General features: G+C 47.5%; 1 protein-coding gene across 1 annotated transcript; it reads right to left on the bottom strand.

Moving 5' to 3' along the window:
- Positions 1-16,777: 16,777 nt before the first annotated feature.
- On the bottom strand, positions 16,778-18,925 carry LOC138480634 (E3 SUMO-protein ligase KIAA1586-like). Its single transcript, XM_069612321.1, has one exon. The coding sequence runs from the start codon at positions 18,923-18,925 to the stop codon at positions 16,778-16,780; it is 2,148 nt and encodes a 715-aa protein (XP_069468422.1).
- Between the last annotated feature and the right edge of the window lie 965 nt (positions 18,926-19,890).

Raw genomic sequence — 19,890 nt, 5'->3', positions numbered from 1 at the left:
TGATCTACCACCAAAATACTTTTAATCAAGTTCTTTCATTCCCTGGAAAAATTATTGTACACATCTTATTTTCGAACTATTTGTTGTTGAACTCCTTCCGATCTCCACTTATGTTTTGGCTTTCCAATCTCTGTTTACTTTTTTCACAATTATGGAAAAAATGTACGATTTAATTTTGAAATTAGTTCAACAGAAAAGTCTCTTATTTACACAGATGGTACAGGCTTGTGTGCTATACATCTTGCACATGCTGGATTCACGCAAGAATGGGGTCTAGAGTTCATCACGTCATACCTGCATGTTCTGGGGAATACACTACATTTGTTCAGACTATGCCAAATCCTAATGACTATAACCTGTAGTTTGTAGTATTATTCAATAATTCTTTTAAAGCAATGTTTCTGACAAAATTTTAAAATGTAATGCATTTGTTATACAGGTAATAACTTTAAATGGCGTTGTTAATCTTTGAGTCAAGTTTTTCTTTCCAAATTAATTTCTTACTGTAATTCAAGTTCTTTTGTTATCTATTACACCATACATCAAAGTATAAATGGATATATGACACAATTAACAATAACGAAATGCATCCTACAAGCGATCACATTGCTTATCCTGTTTCCTTTGCATCAAAAACAGTTTCTGCACAGGTTCTGTAGACAGACATGATAACACTCTCATCAATTGTTGAAAATCAATGATCCTGTATGTCGCTGTTCAGAGTCACTTATCCCTTGATGTGCTTTGCACCCTGAAGTAATCTTCACTGAGAATGGGCCGGTGTGGCTGGCTGACATACCCCGAAGCAGGGAAGGGGGTGGGGTGTCCAAATGTCATGTAGCCAGTAATATCTGGAGCATCCTAACAGATAACTATGCAACGTTTGGTGCAGATTGATGGAACAGTGTATAATTGTATAAGGAACAAACTAACAGATGCAATCGCCGCCCTATAGTTAAGGTGAGTTGGAGTTACATGGGGAATCAAAAAAAATGAATTGTTAATAACTTTTGATGCGTGTAATGGATTTGGCCGAAATTCTGCAGACAATTTTGTACATCTGCCCTCAAAGACCCACACCTCCTGTAAAGACCAGTAGGGGGTGTCAGTACTTCCGCTCCATATATGGTAGAGGAGAGGCACAGAGGACCCCAGCCAAGATTCTCTATTATTGGTACGTGGTCGAGCAATCAAGACCTAGCTTCTCAGGAGGTGATGCAGGCTGGTTCTTAAGTACAGTGCAGTCCCCGAAACCCCACAAAGGAATGTCCACACACTGTGTTACTGAAAACACAGTCTTTATATAATTAATATTCAAGGGTATGTACACGATCACAATAACGCACTTTGTACTCGGAAGTCAATAATGATAAATATATACAATTCTAAAGTGGTACCACCAATGTTATCAAATCTCATTAAAGTACATCAACTGTACACTTAATATGTCACACAGATTAATAACGAGGAAACCAGCAATAGAGATAGGAAGGAACGCAAGATGGTTGAAACAGTAGGCAGAATACTGACCCCTACCACGAGGCACAGTTCTGAGTGGAGATCCCCCCACCTGGGCAACCTGTAAATAAAGATATATAGCACAAGCCCAGTCCAAATGTTCAATAGTCTTACTTCCTCCTTTTAAGGTTTTACCCCCCCAATGTACCTGGTGGAGTAGAGTTCTTCGACGATGCGTCGACCGATCCTTCTTGAGTGACTCCCTTTCAGGCAGGAGCCACGGATCGTCGAGAGGTGTCGAGGACCTCGGCATTCGGTGTCGGGGAATCGACGGCCCTTCTTGAGTGCCCTCCCTTTAAGGCAGGAGTCATGGGTCGTCGAACGTCCGACGGTGAACAGGTTGAACTACGGCAGGGGAGCGGCAGCTTCGTTCCTAGCGGTGCTCGTCGACGACAGAGCGTTGGCGTCCTGCAAGGAAGAGGCGTGCGGGGCACCTCGGTGACGATAGTTCTGGACCGCATGTGAGATGTTGAAGAACTGTGGGCCAGCAAGGGCGTTGAGTCGTCGGCGTCTCTGTGGTCATTACGTGGCGGGAAAACCACCGGTGGATGCTCCTCGGCGTGTTGACAATCAGGCCTTCTCCAGCAGGAGACAAGCGGGTGGTGATGCAGACGAGAGCGTCCGATGATCAATTGAAGTTCTTATGCAAACGGGAGCACGGTGGCTCCGGTCGGCGACGGCAGTCGTCGACAGTGGCGGACAACAGTCCTAGTGCGTCTCTTTGAGATTCCGCGGCAGTCCCCGTCTCGGGTCGGCAGCCTGTCGAAGGTCTGTCTACCAGGGAGCTTTGGCAATGATCAGCTGTGCACGATGGTCCCTCATAGCTCGGGAAGAGGGCGCCTTACCAGGTCCTCTCTGGGTCAGTCCTTGGAAACACAGCAGCTTTCAGATTGTGAAGGAGAGCAACAGCAATTCTTCTCATCCAGCAGGGCTTCAAGGTCAAGCGTCAGTTACTCCAGTTACTCTTCGTAGTGGACTTCAGCTTCTGAACACGATTCCTAGCAGTGAGAGGTCCCCAGATATACTGTTGATCTCCCATTCATTCCGCTGGGTCACACTCAAGCATCCAATCACGACTAAGGGCATTCATGCAGGCAAGCAGCCAATCAGGCACATGAGGTATTCAGGCCATTTACTTCTCTCCAGACACTCACAACAAGTTATGTGTATTGGGACAAATACCGAGCCATTCAACACTCCAAGCTGCATTCATACCGTTTTCGGGCAGGGTTGTCTCAGTCATTGTGTCAACCACCAGATACTAGACACCCATAACACAGAATGCATATTCGTCACACACTCTATTCACCCAGGTCCCACCCATAGGAGGTACCCACAACATACATCACCGGGAAGGCTCCAGCTAGTCTGGCCGGGCCTTCACAACAACACCATATATGGCATTTCCACCCAACAGCCAGTCATGGGGGAGGGACAGAGTCAGGGCTTCCCAGGACCTTGGGAAAACAAGATAATGGGTAATAGAAAGCAAGCGGCCACAGGGGCCAACTTGTTTTCCATCAGGAATCAACTGATCCCAATGGCAGGGCCGGGGTATCCCAAAATGGAGGATACTCCGCGCACCTGTCAAGTTCAGCATGGAGCTGCCACCAGCCCATACCCTGCTCTGCGGGCCACCCACAGGTGCCCAAAAACATACACTAGGGGCACAGGGTTGTACCCCCACCCATGGGTGCCATAAGGGTATCCCACGGGTCCGTTCAACAAACCAAAAGAAAGAGAGCTGCACCGCCAGGAGTCCCACATGAACTCCTGCGCAGAAAACACGACAGAACACACGATAAAAGCAGTAAAGGACAAGGATACGGAGGCCCTGTCCCTCCGATGCATTTCCAGCATCACAGTCACCCCTCCCAGACTGAGGTGGAGTGTGCCTAATCTCCCACGGGATAGACACCCTCATCCAGATGGTCAACATACCTTCTGGAAAGGTCATCTGCATTATCGTGGCTCTTCCCTGGTGTGTGCTCTATGGTGAAGTCTAGCCCTTGCAGGCTAATGGAGCACCTGAGCAGTTTCAGGTTTTCACCCTTCATCTGCATAAGCCACTTCAAGGGCTTATGATCGGTTTGGACCTTGAAGGTAGACCCCGTAAGGTAGGACCTAAAACGCCTAAGGCTCCAAACTATACTAAAACATTCCTTTTCAACAGTAGCCCACCTAAGTTGTCTACCCTTGAGTTGTCTACTGATGACTATGATAGGATGTTCTCTCCCTTTGTCATCTAACTGGGACAAGACAGCTCCAGTTCCGGTGTCGCAGGAATCCGTCTGGACGATAAAAGGTCGGCTGTAGTCAGGTGCACACAACACGGGTGCCCGACACAGACTTTCTTTCAAGCCATTAAAGGCCCTCTGACAGTCTTCAGTCCAATTAACCTTCCTAGGCTGTTTGGGTGAAGTCCGAGCTGTCAGTGGTGCAGCTATGGTTCCATAGTCTGCCATGAAATTGCGATAGTACCAGGTGAGGCCCAAAAAGGCTCTCACCTGGGTTTGAGTAGTGGGAGTCTCCCAGTCCTGTACATCCTGTACCTTACTGGGGAGAGGTTGGATTTGACCCCCTCCTACCTCATGACCAAGATACGTGACTTTCCCCTGAGCTATCTGGCACTTGGTGGCCTTGATAGTGAGGTTAGCCCTCTTTAAGGCCTGCAACACTCTACCCAGATGTGTCAAGTGCTCTTCCCAAGTGGAACTGTAGACGGCAATGTCGTCTAAATAAGCCACACAAAAGGCTTCCAGCCCACTGAGAGCATGATTGACCAATCTCTGGAAGGTGGCAGGGGCATTCTTCAACCCAGAAGGCATGACCCCAAACTGGTAGAGTCCCTCTGGTGTTGAGAACATCGTCTTTTCTTTGGCATGGTCCATCAGAGCTATTTGCCAATAGCCTGAGGTGAGGTCAAAGGTGCTCACAAATTTGGCAGCACCTATGGTGTCCACGAGCTCATCATCCCCGGGCAATGGGTGCGCGTCTGTTTTGATGACGTCATTGACTCCTCGGTAGTCCACACAGAACCTCCAATCCTTGGTACCTCCCTGGGAACTTGCCTTGGGACGAGGACTACAGGACTGGACCAGGGACTGGTTGAGGGATCAATAACACCCAGATCCAACATCTTGGCGACCTCAGCCTGGATGTGGTTCTTAACCGCATCTGAGGCTAGGACGGCCATGTGAGAGGATGCACTCTAGTGGAGCTCCTGCGATCCTCGATTGATCCTTGATGTGGTTGCAGCGGGAAAAGCCTGCCAGCGCTGAAAAATAAAATCCAGGACTCTAAATGCAGGGAGCGCACTCGTTGAAACTTTGGTGCACGGGCGATGCACGGTCACAAAGTTACAACCGTCTTTAATTACGAGCGCTGGTTGAGAAATGCGATACAAGATGGCGGCGAGAACAAAGGATTCTCTGAGAGGCCCGGGGGCGCTGCTGTGAGCCCAGCAGAGATCCGCGATCGCTGAGCGCACCCTGTGTGGACTTTGGAGGGCCTTGGCGCTGTGGAGTGGAGGGCGCGAGGCGTGCTGATGTGGCCGTGCCTGTGGGCCTAGAAGTGTGTTGGCGATGGCGAGGCACCTCTGAAGCTGCGCTTCATGTGCGCGCGGGTGCACAGCCGGCGGCTGCAGAGACTCTTGAAAAAACAAACGAACCGGTGGCGGCGCCGGGCCCGCTGAACAGACAGTTCGAACGCTGAGGGAGCTACAGCGTATACATTGTATCGGCACGCTGAAGCGGACGAGCGCTACGCTGGGCACAAGGCTGGCTACAGCGAAGTAGCGGTGGCCCCTTCGCCTGGAGGCAAGAAGCTAGCTGCACACACACGATAGCAGTGTTAAGTCATCACATAGGAGTGGTAATAAAATGGATTAAAGAAGGCTGCCAACAGCTCACATTGAAGTCACATACGAAGTTATACACTACAACTGGACTACCAGTGGGTGGTGAGGTGACTGGCGCTGAGAGGAGAACTAGCACCTAGAGGCAAGACACGCTCCTGGGGGGTGCTTTTCAGGAGCCTCGGATACTGTGCAGACCAGACACTGAGGCGCCTTGAGGTGCACTGACAGATATATAAAGCTCTGGGAGAGGTGGGGGGTGTGAGGCGACACCCGAAGCACATATGCCAGCGGCGACAAGTTGGGAATCAGGAAGAGACACAGTGCAGATGTCCTGACTTGCTATCTCCGGAGAGGTTGGGACCTTACTGTGTGCCACAGTCGGTTGGAAGCAGAAGTTAATCTGGAACATTGCTGGCCCTCAAATACATTGAGAGGTGGCCTCTCCTGCTGAGGAGCCGGGGGATAATACCTTGGACCGGACTGAGGCTTGGATGGCCTGAGAGCTGAAGGGGAGCCGTGGTGGGAGAGTGCTGGGCCAACAAGGGCATATGACTGACAGCCACTGTGGGATTGTAGCGGAGACCGGCGGTGCTGTACCGCGAGGGCGAAGGTGTGTGAGAAAACACAGCCCATCTGAGGCATGGCGCGTGTAACAGGGACACATTTGGGCACAGCTGTGTCGGCCCCAGCGCTGCCAAGAGTGGCCTAGCACCTGGTGTACTCCCTGTGCGTGGGGTGGTGCTGCTGGCTCTTGCCAGGACTGCATAGCAGGATGTCTTCTAGAATTGTCAAGCCCAAGAACAAGCAGTCCACGCTGGAGACCTACACCAAGTCATCCCCAGGCTCAGAGAAGGGCACAAGTAAAGACGCTGGCACGGCGGCAGCGGAGACACCGGGCACAATCCGAGAAGTGCTGGCAGCGATAGCGGACCTGAAAGTTGCCTGGGAGACTAAACTGGGCCTGGCAATGAACGACTTGCAAGTGGGCCTGGACCTCAAGATCGGTGCGGTCCAAGAGGAAGTCAATTTGCTGAGACAGGACGTGCGCACGATCGCAGAGCGGACTGGAATCTTGGAAAAGGAGATGGCCCCGAACACGGCAGCGTGTGCCGCCCACGGATCGGAACTCCATGCCCTTGTGCAGCGGGTGGGCAACCTGGAATACAGGGCGGAGGAGGCAGAAGGGCGTGCCCGACGTAATAACATTCGTATTGTAGGCCTGCCGGAAGGAATGGAAGGGTCTAATCCGACAGAACATGTGGAAACCATGCTCCTGCAGGAGATTACAGGTGGTGCACTGACCCAGGGGTTTGCAGTTGAGAGGGCGCACAGAGCCTTGACAAGAAGACCGCCCCCAGAAGACCCCCGAGACCACTGATTGCAAAGATTCTAAATTACCGAGATCGAGAAAAGATACTTGAATTTTTTCGGAGGGGGTGACGATTGAAAGGGGGCCGGCGAAAATTGCGGCTTACCCGGATTATACTCTGCACGTACAGCGCAGCAGGATGAACTACGGGGCGGTGAAAAGAAGGTTGAGAGAGGCTGGCTTCCGCTACATGTTGCTCTACCCAGCCAAATTGAAAGTGTTCTACAAGAGCAAAACTCTGTTATTTGAGACGCCGAAAGACGCTATGGAATGGCTGGATTTGCAGGGACGCCCTCAGGAGTCGGATGTTCAGACGGGTGTTGCAGAAAATAAGTAACTTGCAGCTGAGTCACCTTGGGTGGCATAGACAAGACATTGGGACTGGACTATAGTGTAAAATAGAGCTTGTGGGGCATGTGCAGCAGCAAATATGTGCTGGCGGGCCCCGGTGGATGCAACCATCCCATTCGGATAAATGAAAGCTCCAGGGAGGTAATCCTTGAACCCCTTAGTAGTATATTTAGTTAGGTCACTGTTAGTTCGGTGACGCCCCGCGGGGCCCTTGTTTTCGGAATCGTGACAGGACCAGATGCGGGGGAGCCTGAGATCCAGGGATGGAGCTGGGCATTTGTTGGGGTCGGGAGGGGTTGGGGGAGGGAACGGGTTGTGTGCAGTGGGGTGGAGTTTTGAGAAGAGGAGGGGGGGTGTATATATGGTTATGGGGAGTTTAAGTTTTATCATGGGCCTATATGGAAGAGTCAGAATGTGGTATTTGCACTACATGATTAGGCGGGATCAGCTGAAAAGCAGGGAGAAGGATATTAACGACCTATGGGAGATCTCAAAATAATAACGTGGAATGTCAGGGGCCTCAACAGTTATTTAAAAAGAAATAAGGTCATGCTATATCTGAGAAGGCAAAAAATAGATATTGCACTATTACAGGAGACGCACTTGACGTGGGAGAAGCTGGAACTGGTTAAGAAAAAATGGAGGGGGACCGTGGTGGGCTCGCCATATTCCGCCTATGCTCGAGGAGTGTTGATTTGGGTAGCGCCACATGTCCCGTTCCAACCAATACGAGAAGTGGCAGAGACAGATGGGAGAATGGTCATACTAAAAGGGCTGGTGGAGAACAAAGAAGTAAGCATTGTAAATGCGTATGCCCCCAATCGAAACACAGCGGCATACTTTAGAACTCTGGGCACCAATCTTAGTATGTGTGTGGGGAGTGCAGTGATTTGGGGGGGACTTTAATTGTGTGTTAAACCCTATGGTAGACCGATCTGATAGCGGGATGGATAGGCCCACCCCAGCGGCGAAGGCGTTGCAGGCACTGCTAGTGGATTTCAGATTGACAGATGCGTGGAGAATGAAACATCCTAATGATAAACAATATTCGCATTATTCGACCCCGCACCAACTACATACAAGGCTTGATTATGTTTTTGCCAAAGCAGATGTAATGACAGAGATTACTCAAATCGCATATAAGGCAAGGGTCCTCTCGGATCACTCGCCTCTGATTCTTGGATGGCAATATTGCCCCCCGAGGGCGAGGATCCCTACATGGCGCCTCCGAGCGGAGGCGCTTAAAGATCCAGTCTTCAGAGAAGGTATTAGGGATGAGATCACTAACTTTTTTGAGATTAATACTGGTAGTGTTGATTCTGCGGGCACATTATGGGAAGCCTTTAAGGTGGTGATGCGAGGGGTTGCCATTGCTAAGTCCAAAGGGCTACAGGAAGGGGTCTTGACTGACCTACAGAGGACAGAAGATGAGCTAGAAACTGCATTAAAGAATAGCAGGGTGGACACCGAGCTGGTACTCACACTACAGCAGCAGTGCGCAGAGCACTGGGAAAGGCTATGTAACCTCAATTACAACAAGTATATTCAGAGGCAACATGCGGGTGGAGATAAAACAGGTCGCCTTCTGGCTTGGCTATACAAAAACGAGACCCCTAGGCCCCCGATTAGGACAATAACTAGTGGAGATGGAGACGAAGTGGCCACTCAAGAAGGGGTCAATAAGGAGTTTGCAGATTACTACAAGGTGCTATATGGGGGCGAGGCGGGGGGTGACCAACAAGAGATAATCGAAACGCTAGAAGATATAGGACTGCCCAAGATCAGTGAAGAGGAGAGAGAGGAGCTGGATGCGCCAATCACCCTGGAGGAGTTGGTGGAGGTGGTGAAGCAGTTGCCTACTAGTAAGACCCCGGGAGCAGATGGGCTCCCTAGCGAATTTTATAAAGTATACAAAGAGGAAGTGCTCCCCCCGATGCTAGAAATGCTTAATGAAGCGTTTGAACTGGGAAGGTTGCCGGAGTCGCTCAGAGAAGCGATCATAATACCGGTTCCCAAACCCAACAAACCAGGGCATAGTTGCGGCTGCTATAGACCTTTGCCGATGCTGAACCAGGACAGCAAGATATTGACGGCTGTCCTGGCAAACAGACTGCGGAAAGTAATCGGTAGATTGATACACCCTGACCAAACGGCTATGTCCCGAATAGAAATATAACTCATAACCATAGGAGACTCCATCGGGTGATCGAATGGGGTAGCAGGAATGAGGGTGAAATGGCGATCGTGTCTTTAGACGCAGTAAAAGCCTTCGATTCGGTAAAATGGTCATGGCTATTGGCAGCCCTGCGAGGGTACGGAGTGGGGCCAGGCTACATTAGGTGGGCAAAGATGTTGTACAGTGAGCCGCTAGCCAGAGTCCGAACAGGATGGGTGATATCCGAGAGATGGCAACTTAGTAGCGGCACCAGGCAAGGGTGCCCCTGGCATCCGATGCTTTATATTCTAGCTCTGGAACCCCTGGCAATATACCTCAGGCAGCAATATGATTTGATAGGTATTGAGATAGAGGGAAAAAGACACCTAATATCCTTGTACGCAGACGATTTATTATTATATTTGCAATACCCGGAAGAAAATCTCCAATACATACTTGAAGTGATGGAGAGGTATGCGAAGTTGTCAGGTATAATGGTGAACCCTCAAAAGTCCAGCATATTCCCGTTAGGTAGCTATAAGGGAACCCCTGTAGACAGGTTGCCGGTACTACAAATACCCTGGGCGATTGGCTCCTTTCGTTACCTTGGAATAGACGTGTATCAGACGGTGGAAGAAGAACATAGATACAACACCGAAATAGCCATTGGGAAAATTAAGAACAGCATGAAATTTTGGGAGAAGCTGCCCTTAGCAATGATGGGATGGGGGGCTATGCTCAAGATGGTGGTCCTGCCCAGGCTCCTGCATTACTTTAGTAACATCCCATATACGATACCCAAGAAGTTTTTTACTAGGCTGAATAGCATGTGTAGGGACTTCCTGTGGCAGGACACCCGGAATAGAGTGGCGTTATGGAAACTGCAGAACTTCTACGAAAAAGGAGGTATCAGACTGCCTAATTTTGAGGCTTATTATTTGGCGGGTCAACTACAATATGTGGCTAAATGGCTCTCTGATGAAGTGACCCCTGAACACAGGCTATTTGGGCAAGACTGTACCCCGTATTACTTGAGAGAAATGATTTGGTTGCCTGAAACCGAAATTAAGGAGCGCCATGGGATGATGATGCTTGGATGGAAAATCTGGCGTTGAGCATGCCGCATGATGGAGGATCCATTCCCATGCTCCCCGCAGATACCACTGGTCGCTTTGACAGGAGGGGATAAACAGATGAGGGTGATTAGCAGGACATACTGGGAATCGTTGGGGTTAGTAACGTTAGGGGATGTTTGGCAGGGGGGACCATTAGAGATTTTAAAGAACTTAACGAAGAGGCAGGATTACATACGGGTCAATATGTTACGTATAATAGGATGGTGCAGAAGATCCGGCAAATATGGCCGGAAACAGTATTGACAGAGGAACCAGATGCAGTCGTGGGGGCAATATATGACATATCAGAAGGGGGGCACGAGGTCTCTAGATTATACGAAATGATGATGACTAAGGTGGGGAAGGAATTGACACGTCTGAGACTGGATTGGGAAGCGGAGGTGGGAGCCCCGATGGAGGATGGGATGTGGGAACGTGCCCTGGGCTATCACAAGAAAGGGTCGAGAAACGCCAGGCTACAACAAATACAGCTGTATATAACGCACAGAGCATACATGATCCCTTTGAAGATATCTAAGTTCAGTAATTCTGATAGACAAGCGTGCCCTAAATGTAACCAAGAAAATGCTGACATGACACACATGTTTTGGTCATGCCCATTAATTGAGTGCTTTTGGGGAGAAGCAGCGCAGAAATTGGCAGAAAATGGGGTTACGCTTGTCATAGATACGGCGTGGGCCTGTTTAATGGGCGGGTTCCCCAAATCACGGAAAAACTCAAGCATGTTGTGAAACTGAAAGATCTGGCATATGTGCTCGCAAAACGGAGAAATGCCATGGGTTGGAAGAAATGCCACAAGCCACGGGTGGAAGTATGGTGGAAAGATTTGCAAAAATGGGCGGAGGTTGAAACGACGGTATGGCAAAAAACGAGCAGCGTGAGTGGGGAGGAAGAGGCGGGTTCCTTGATGGCATGGAAATCACTAATAGCAGAAATATTTGGAGTAATATCAGACCCAACAGAATCCGAGGGGAAATGAGACCCTGCCGCATGTAGTAGACACTGAATGTGAATAATAGGTAGGCTCATGGAGGGGGGTGGGACTGGTAGGGCAGTGACTAAGATAAAATGGTGTGTAATGGAACTGTTACAATTACACTGCTTGGTTGGTTTGTATTGTTTTGTTTGCATAATTAATACAAATTTTTAAAAAATAAAATAAAAAAAAAGGTATCTGACATTCGGTAGCTCCTGCTCTTGACAGGCACGCTGTCACCAGTGTCAATCTCGTGCTTACACCACGGTGTAAGGCCTGGTGTCAGCAAAAACAGAGAGGCATACTGCTGGAGCAAACTCCTGCAGGCCCTCTGCTGCTCGGTTGTCAAATCTGGAGAGAGCTGCACTCCCTCCACTGAGACATCCTGAGGTTTGCTATGCAGCAAATCAGGAAGGGGCTCACTCTCATCCTCTTCTTGCTCTGAAGCTAGCAAGAGACATGAGACTTCTGCTCGCCTGTGGAAAGGCTTGAGCCTATTGACATGGAATACCTGAGGGGCTACCCCTGGGATTCCCATGTCAACCAGATAATTGACCTCGCCCATCTTGGAGATTATACTGAAGGGTCCAGTCCATTTATCTGCCAATGCCAGAGGCTTGGTAGGCTCCATCACAAGGACCTCCTGTCCCGGAGTTCAATCCACTTGCGATGCTTTAAGGTCATGGCAGTATTTGTTCAATTCCTGGCTGGCCTTGAGATTCGCCATTGCTTGACCCATCATCTGTGTCATCCTCCGTCTGAGGCCTAACACATAGTCCCCCACTTGCTTGGCAGGACCGGGAGGGGTGGCTTCCAAACCTTCTCTGATCAAGGCAAGGGGCCACCTCACGGGATGTCCAAAGAGTAACTCAAAGGGGCTGAAACCAACACCCTCTTGAGGTACCTCCCTGTAAGCAAACAGCAGGCATGGCAGGAGGGGATCCCATTTCCTCCGTAGGGGCTCTTCCAAAGCACCTAGCATGCCCTTGAGAGTTTTATTAAATCTCTCAACCAGACCATTGGTCTGGGGGTGGTAAGAGGTGGAGAACTTGTAGGTTACCCCGCACTCTTTCCACATGGTTTCATGTAACTAGACATGAAGTTGGATCCTCTGTCAGAGACAACCTCCTTGGGGAATCCAACACGGGTAAAAATGCCCAGGAGAGCCCGGGCAACCACCTGGGCAGTAACAGTCTGAAGGGGTATAGCCTCAGGGTACCTGGTGGCATGATCTACCAAAACCAGGATGAACCGATGTCCACCTGACGTGGGAGGGCCAAGGGCACTGACAATGTCGATGCCCACCCTCTCAAACAGTGTACCAACCACTGGTAATGGCTGCAGTGGGGCGATGACACTGCCTCCAGTCTTGCCAGACAACTGACAAGTTGGGCAGGTCCTGCAGTGGGACTCCACTTCTACTCCCATCCGGGGCCAGTAGAAATGGGCAGAGAGCCTCTGCTTAGTCTTCTTGGTACCAGGATGACCAGCCAAGGGCACCTCATGCACCAACTGCAGTAGGAAGGGCCTGTAAACCTGGGGTACCACCAACCTCTTGAGGGCACCAGGTTCAGGCTTAGTGGGCTCACTAACAAGGAGCTCACCCTCCCAATAAATCCGGAATGTCCGAGGCACTTCTCCTTGTGCCTGTGACAGGGCCTGTTTCCTCAGACGCTCGAGAGAGTGGCACTCTCTCTGTCCTTTACAGAAGTCCGCCCGGGAGGGTCCCCCTTCAGCTAACAAGCATTGAAGATCGGGATGATCCTCCGGGTTGAGAACCTCTCCCACAGGAGAGTCTTCTGGCTCTTCTCCCACAGGAGTTGAGATGGGGTTTACCACTGGACCCAGCCCGTCCGGAGCCTGGATCCCAATGGGTGCTGTAGGAACAGCAGGAAGAGAAGGAGCTCCCTCCCCAGAGGTGGCCTTCTTGCTCTCCCTTCGTCTTGCCTTAGGCCGCACCTTCAGCTCGGGTACCTGACTCACAGCCAGACCCGGTGTCACCTGTGACCTAGTGACCGCAGCAGCAGTCATGGGAAGACCATCCGAGATCAATCCCAACTCGACTAGATCATTACCTAACAGAATGTTAGCAGGCACATTGTCCTGAACCAGGACAGGAAGCTTTGCTGTCTTGTCTCCAATTACGAGTGTGACTCAGGCTACAGGCGATAATTTGGGAGGCCCACCAGCTAACCTGGTGGTTCTCAGAGGAGCATTTACATAGTCCTCTGGCTTGAGCAGGGTCCTGGCCACCACTGTCATGCTTGCCCCAGTGTCTCTCAAACCAGTAGAAGGCTTGCCATTCAGGTGGACACTTCTCAAAAATCGACGGGTGTTCTGTGGGATAGTCGCCAGTATTTCCACGTACTGGTCCCAATCCCCAAGGGACACTAAGGAAATCTCTACGGGAGCACCAAATGCGATCCCTGTAGAGGAGGGGAGGACAATGGCCTCCACCTCAAACATAGGGTAAGGACAGGTCAGGCTGACAGCCTGTACTCCGAGTGCCTTACCTTTACACTTGGAGTCACCCCTTTTGTGATCCAGAGCCCCACAGTCCCAACAAGTGCCGGGAGTGCAGGGTACGGTACTGGAACCACCGGGAGCCTGCTTTGCAGCAGGTGGACCACTACTCTTATTCCCACCCACAGATGACTTATCCCCACTAGACTTTTGGGTCTTAGGAGAGGAGGGTTTAGGTTTATTCGACTGTGACTGCTTTTGGGACTCCTCAGCTTTCTGAGAGGCCCCCTTTTCTTTGTCCTTGTCCTTCCCACTGGAGTCCTTATGGGACACCCGGTGGGAGACCCACTTGTCAGGCAACCTAGCCAGCTTAAAGGGATCCAAAATGTTCTGGTCAGCAACATACTGACACAGCTCTGGTGAACAGGCTTCAGAAAAATGCTCAAAAAACAACAGGTGGGACAATTCAACAAAAGTTTTCACCTTGTAACCATCAATCCACCCCCATCATATTCATGTGCGCAGCACTCACCCAGTCAACCCAAGACACATTCTCTCTTAAAATCCCTGAACCTTTTAAGGTATTGGGTAGGTGTCTTGCCAACTTGGCAATCAAAGCAGATTTCATACACTCATACTGACCCCTTTCTTCCACACTCAGCTTCAGAATACAGTCATATCCAGTTTGAGGCACTCTGCTTAGCAAACACTTAGCCCAATCTCTTTTCTCAACATCAGTGGTCGAAGTGGAAGAAAAATAGTAGTGGAGCTATGGATTTTGTAGAAAAATTGGTGTTGTTTCCAGCGACGGCTGGTGGATTTTATAAATGGGCGGGACTGGGAATAAACATTTACCATAAATACGTGGTAGCAACCAAGCGTAGCAAGTGAGCCTTAAATAAATGAGAAGGGTTCCGAGGGTTTTGCCCATGAGAATTATTTTTAAATAATGGGTTAAACAGTGCTTTTTTTGCAGCACATTTTCAGAGAAAATTGGGTAAAAAAATAGAAAGTTTACAAACAGATTTCTAGGGTAAGTCTTGAAAAATCAATTTGATGCAGATTCACCAAAAGTGCCCAGGAGCATTTCCGAACACATTTTCATGATGCCTTTTCCCACTACAATGTAATTTTCTGCCATTGTAAAAAAAGTAATTTAATGCTGACTGCACCCATACATGTCCATGAAGGTTAAACCAATATATGCTAGTATTTACACATAAGAATGTACTAGTGTTTGCTTTGACCATATTAACAGTAAAGATACTATAGTGAAACATGTCCATACTGGCAATTGAAACAGGTCCTGACTGGCTGCACCGTGTTGGCTGGCGAGGCCACATAGAAAACACTCATCATGTTGGCTTTGCCCTTAACGTCAGTTTAAGATGGCATGCCACAGTAATAAAACATGTCCGTGCTGGAAGAACAAATTACAAATGCCCACATCACCCATATTATGGATACACTTCATGATGGCTTTGACCTCTCAACACAGATCAAAATGCCATGCCATAGTAATAAAACCTTTCCAGGTTGGCCACGTAAGAACACTTATATTGGCTTTGCGCTTAACCCCAGTATAAAATGCAATTTATAATAAGAAATAATGTTTTAATTTGATGCATAAATGCTACTGCAATGTAAGAATGTTCATTTTATTTGCTTTCCCCGCTATGCCACCTGATAAAACATTTCAGTGCACCAACACTCCCTTAAGCCCCAACCTTCCATGCAAACACATATTCATCCACATTCACACCAGCAGGCATGCACCCATACAGGTTCTCTCAATCATTCACACACGCACAGAATATTCACACTACATTTGTATTCACATGCGCACCTATACCCACCAGTCAAACTGTACTCTTATATACCCACTAATACAGACACCTCTTGCCAAAAGACATGCACTCACATCTGACAACCACAGATGAATACACAAATGCTTTTTTTACCCATTACTTGTTTTCCTGCAGATCCGAACTCAACAAAGCTCTTCAATCCAGGCCTCCGGCTCCAGGATTCCACATATAGGAACCAGAAAGCAGGGTGAGCTTCCTGGGTCCTGACATATGTGATAGAATCACAGTACCTACATCTCATAGCCACATAGACTGAAATGCGCTGTGAGGCGCAGGAGCACCCTCACAGCATATTTGAACCTGCAGGTTGCCAGCCTGCATCCCGAATGGGCCATACAAGACTGGGGAATCAAAATACCCTGGCCTTGCTTTGCTTATTGGGCATGCGTGCTGGGGCACTGCAGATTAAAGGGAAACCAGTCTTCCTCATTACATTTTGGTGGATTGCCTATAATGTGTGGCATCTGGCAGGTTCACACCCTAACTCCCTTTTCAGACGGTCTGCTCCTGTTTTTGTGCAGGAGGCTTGTTGGGGGCATGGCTAAATCATTCAGATCTATCTTTCTGGCAATATTTCACTTAGCTAGAACTACTATCAGGGATGCATAGGTATCCATTCAAAGAAAAGGAAAAGATTGTACTATAAATCCATTTAGGGCTTGATTTTGGATGATAAGAACTGCACGGCTGGCTCTAGAAAAAGCATGTAGGTTCGGCTTCATTGATTGGTGCTGCTCAGAGTATTACAGGCGAGTACTGCCTTGTCAACCTAAAGCTGTAGCAGCTGAACAATACATATGAACTTGGCTCATTCAACAACATGCTAACTTAATAGTTGAATTACATTTTATTTTACACTTCAAGCGGAGGCAGCTGTTAATTAAGCTTATAGGCAGTAGTACTGACATAAATATATACAGCAAAACTATCAAAATAAATATTGTAATTTACATTTAAATATGTATTTAAATATTGGTACAGAGTGCAATGATATTGTGTTGTATTCCATGTACGCTGATGCTAAGGGACCTTTATTCAGAATTGTTTTGTTGCAAAGGGAACTTGTGCTCAGAAAGTAAAAATTATTCACTGGCCAGAACGTTCCAGATTTGCTTATAAGCTGATTCATTAACAACTTGTCTGCGAGCCATACAGTTTGAGGCATCAGCGCTTCTCCTGCCTTTTTGCAACCATTTCCTTACGTAGCAGTCTGGGATAAACTCTGTCACAGGAGGCCCAACAATTTTTAAGAACATTACAGAGGACAATCTAGTAACTGACATCCTATTGCGCAATGGGGTAAGCACATCATTCATCACGCTAAAGCCACGCTCACAATCAGCAGTGGATGTGGAAAATGTTTCCACAATTCTTGCTAAAGGTTTCAATTGTATAGGTATCATGCAATCTTTGTTTTGTTTGTAATCCCTGAAAGCGTTTATGTACTGTCGGGCATCAAAAACATGTAACTTATCACAAAATGCCTGCAAATCAGCATCACCATACTGAATATCCACAGGAACGGGCCAATAATGTGGATTCAGAAGCTTCATTGCATCTATCAGCTGTTTGTACTCAATTTCTCCCTCTCTGTTGGAGGTATTCTTTGAAAGATTTGATGCTGTTGCTGTTGTCATTCTTTGGCAAATATTATTTGTCAAACTCCTAAAGAACTGAGCTCTTGATATGCTAATACAACCTTTGGTGTTACTGTGCTGCAGTTGTATCCCATTAAATTTCATTTGTTCGACAGCAGTAGCTGTAGCTGTAGCATAAGGCCCAGGTGACAATGCCATTGATTCAAAGACATAAATATGCGTTTGGATTATTCTGTCTGCCTCATATAATGTCATGTCACGACGCTGCAGTTGTCTGGATAAGTCACCCAGTTCTGTCAGGGCATCGAACATTATCCCCAGGTTCTCCACAAATACTGTAGATGTTAACATTCTGTTTAAGCCACAGTATTTGTTACGCTCAGTTTCACTCCTCGCTGTGTCACAAGAAGATTCACCAAAATGCTTATTTAGAGCTTTATAATTATTCCACACAGCCTTTACTGACCTTTCGCTGGAGGCCACCCAACGTATATCTAAAATCTTTCCTATTTTGAGAAGCCTCACTTCTACCTGTGCTGCACATTCCCCTAGCTCGCGCTGATTTTTTGGGGAGGCATGGTAAGTTGCATACAGCTTGTCAAAAAAAATCTTAAATTGATTAATCCCTGTGACTTCTTTTGAAACATCGCCAACCGCAAGCTCTAATTTGTGGTTAGCACAGTGCCAAATAGTCAACTGTGGATACTTAATCTTAAGTAGTGTTCCTACACCAGACTTCCTTCCTATCATGTTAGAAGCCCCATCAGTCACTAGCTGAATCAAATGCATTCTTAGATAGTCATCTGTAAGGCCATAACTCTGCAAGCATGCCAATAACTTATCAAAAATTATTTCTGCTGAAGTACCAGGCAGTTCAACAAGGTCCAAGAAAAAGGTCAAAGGTGGATCCTCCTTCTCAATGCATGCTCGTATACAAATAATTAAAGTTGTTAGTTTACTGAAGGTGGTGGATTCGTCTATTAATACAGATATTTTTGATTCATTTTGCAAGATATGGTGAACCAGTTTTGCCCTCATCGTGGTTGCTATGTGCTCAATAATGTCAGCACAGCTGTGGTCAGAATGCAACACTCTTCCCAAATCAACACCATTCATTCTTTGAACATCTACATCCAATGGTAGATCAGTAAAAGGACGTTCATGTTTACCTATTTTGTAGGCACTTCTAAATACACGGCATGTGTCTTCATATAATTTAACTTGCATTCTGGAATTTAACTGAGTAATGGATTCACAAGTCCTTACATCTAAAATGGCCACTGCTTTCAAATGGCAAGCGCTGCTCTTATGGAGATACATTTTTTTACGCAGGGCGCTGTGTTGTTTCTCTTTAGTGGGACCATACGAGCTGACTGAAGAATTCACCCATTCCAGAGAGAAATGCACACCTTGACTTGTTTCTGTTCCAGGATTTTTAACTTCCCTACAGATTTTACATCCAAGCTTCCCTTTGGAAGAAGTAAGCCAAGGGTATTCTTTGCATTTATTTTCATACTGTTCCCATGACCAGCAATCAGGATGCTCACTTCTTTCCTCCTCCTCCCTCACATTTTCCTCTTCACCAAGGACCAGGTCCATTACACTGTCTCTCTCATCGGAAGCTTCTATCATCACTGGCATAACCTCTTCAGGGGTACTTTTCTTTTTTTCTCAGGTACCTTAAGCATTTCATCTGTTCTACTTGCAGGCACTGGACTAAAGTTGCTTTCCCCGCCTAGATTTTCTGCCACTGCTGGGTCTTCTACTCTGACATCTGAGCTCTTTTGAGCTGTTTCCATAGATGTAGCTGGAGCATTTTTCTTCTTTAGCCACTTTAGCATCCTATGTAAATAGTTTTGTAAAGAAAGATACTTTTATAAATGCTCGTTATAAGCTAGTAGCTAGACATACACGTCACTTGCTATTATTAATTAAAGCCAATTCTCTAAATTCAAACAGTCTTTCTTACTCGCCCAGAGTGAATATTCACTCGCCCATTGCGAACAGTGTCTCCATGTTTTGTGGCCTATTACATCAATGTGTTTTTCCGATAAATGAATCATTCAGTTGTGTGCAATGCATTAATCTTGCATGGCAGGATAGAGATTGAAGTTGCATTTCACAATGTTTTTATTGTCTCTTTAATCAATCCACTGTATGCTTGTGTTAGGGGTTTCCCCTACCTCGGATACACCTGTACAATATAGGTCTGAGTCGAACTATTCAGGAAAGAGATAGCCCTACCTCATGGGGATATATATCAGATTTAGATATTGAAAACCCTATTCTTTGGTAAGGGTGAGAAATGCAGACCAATTTGCATGGCAAAGAGATTTATGCTTAAATCTGATTCCCCAGATTTATTTCTCTCTTTACCTTAGCAGTGATTTGAGTAGACTGGTTACAAGAGTGGGAGACTTCAAAGACTCTGGCTAAGATTGGGGATGGCTGCAGCCATCTATGGCCCTGCTAATGAAAAAGTCCTGCCTTTCTGTAGCTCTGTGTCAAATTTTGCCTCATTAAGTGGCCATATGTGTTCTCTTTTGGAAAAAATGGAGTGTAGAATCTCAGCCCACAGGCCACAACCCACAAAATCA

The sequence above is a fragment of the Ambystoma mexicanum genome, chromosome 5p (assembly GCF_040938575.1).
Source record: "Ambystoma mexicanum isolate Mex_15411 chromosome 5p, UKY_AmexF1_1, whole genome shotgun sequence".
Lineage (NCBI taxonomy): Eukaryota > Metazoa > Chordata > Amphibia > Caudata > Ambystomatidae > Ambystoma > Ambystoma mexicanum.
Note: the sequence above shows the minus strand (reverse complement) of the source record. Positions and strands in the feature narration are given on the sequence as shown.

What these genes read in the sequence shown, in the direction of transcription:
- LOC138480634 (XM_069612321.1), bottom strand. Translation starts at nt 18,925, where the DNA reads ATGATAGAAGCTTCCGATGAGAGAGACAGTGTAATGGACCTGGTCCTT.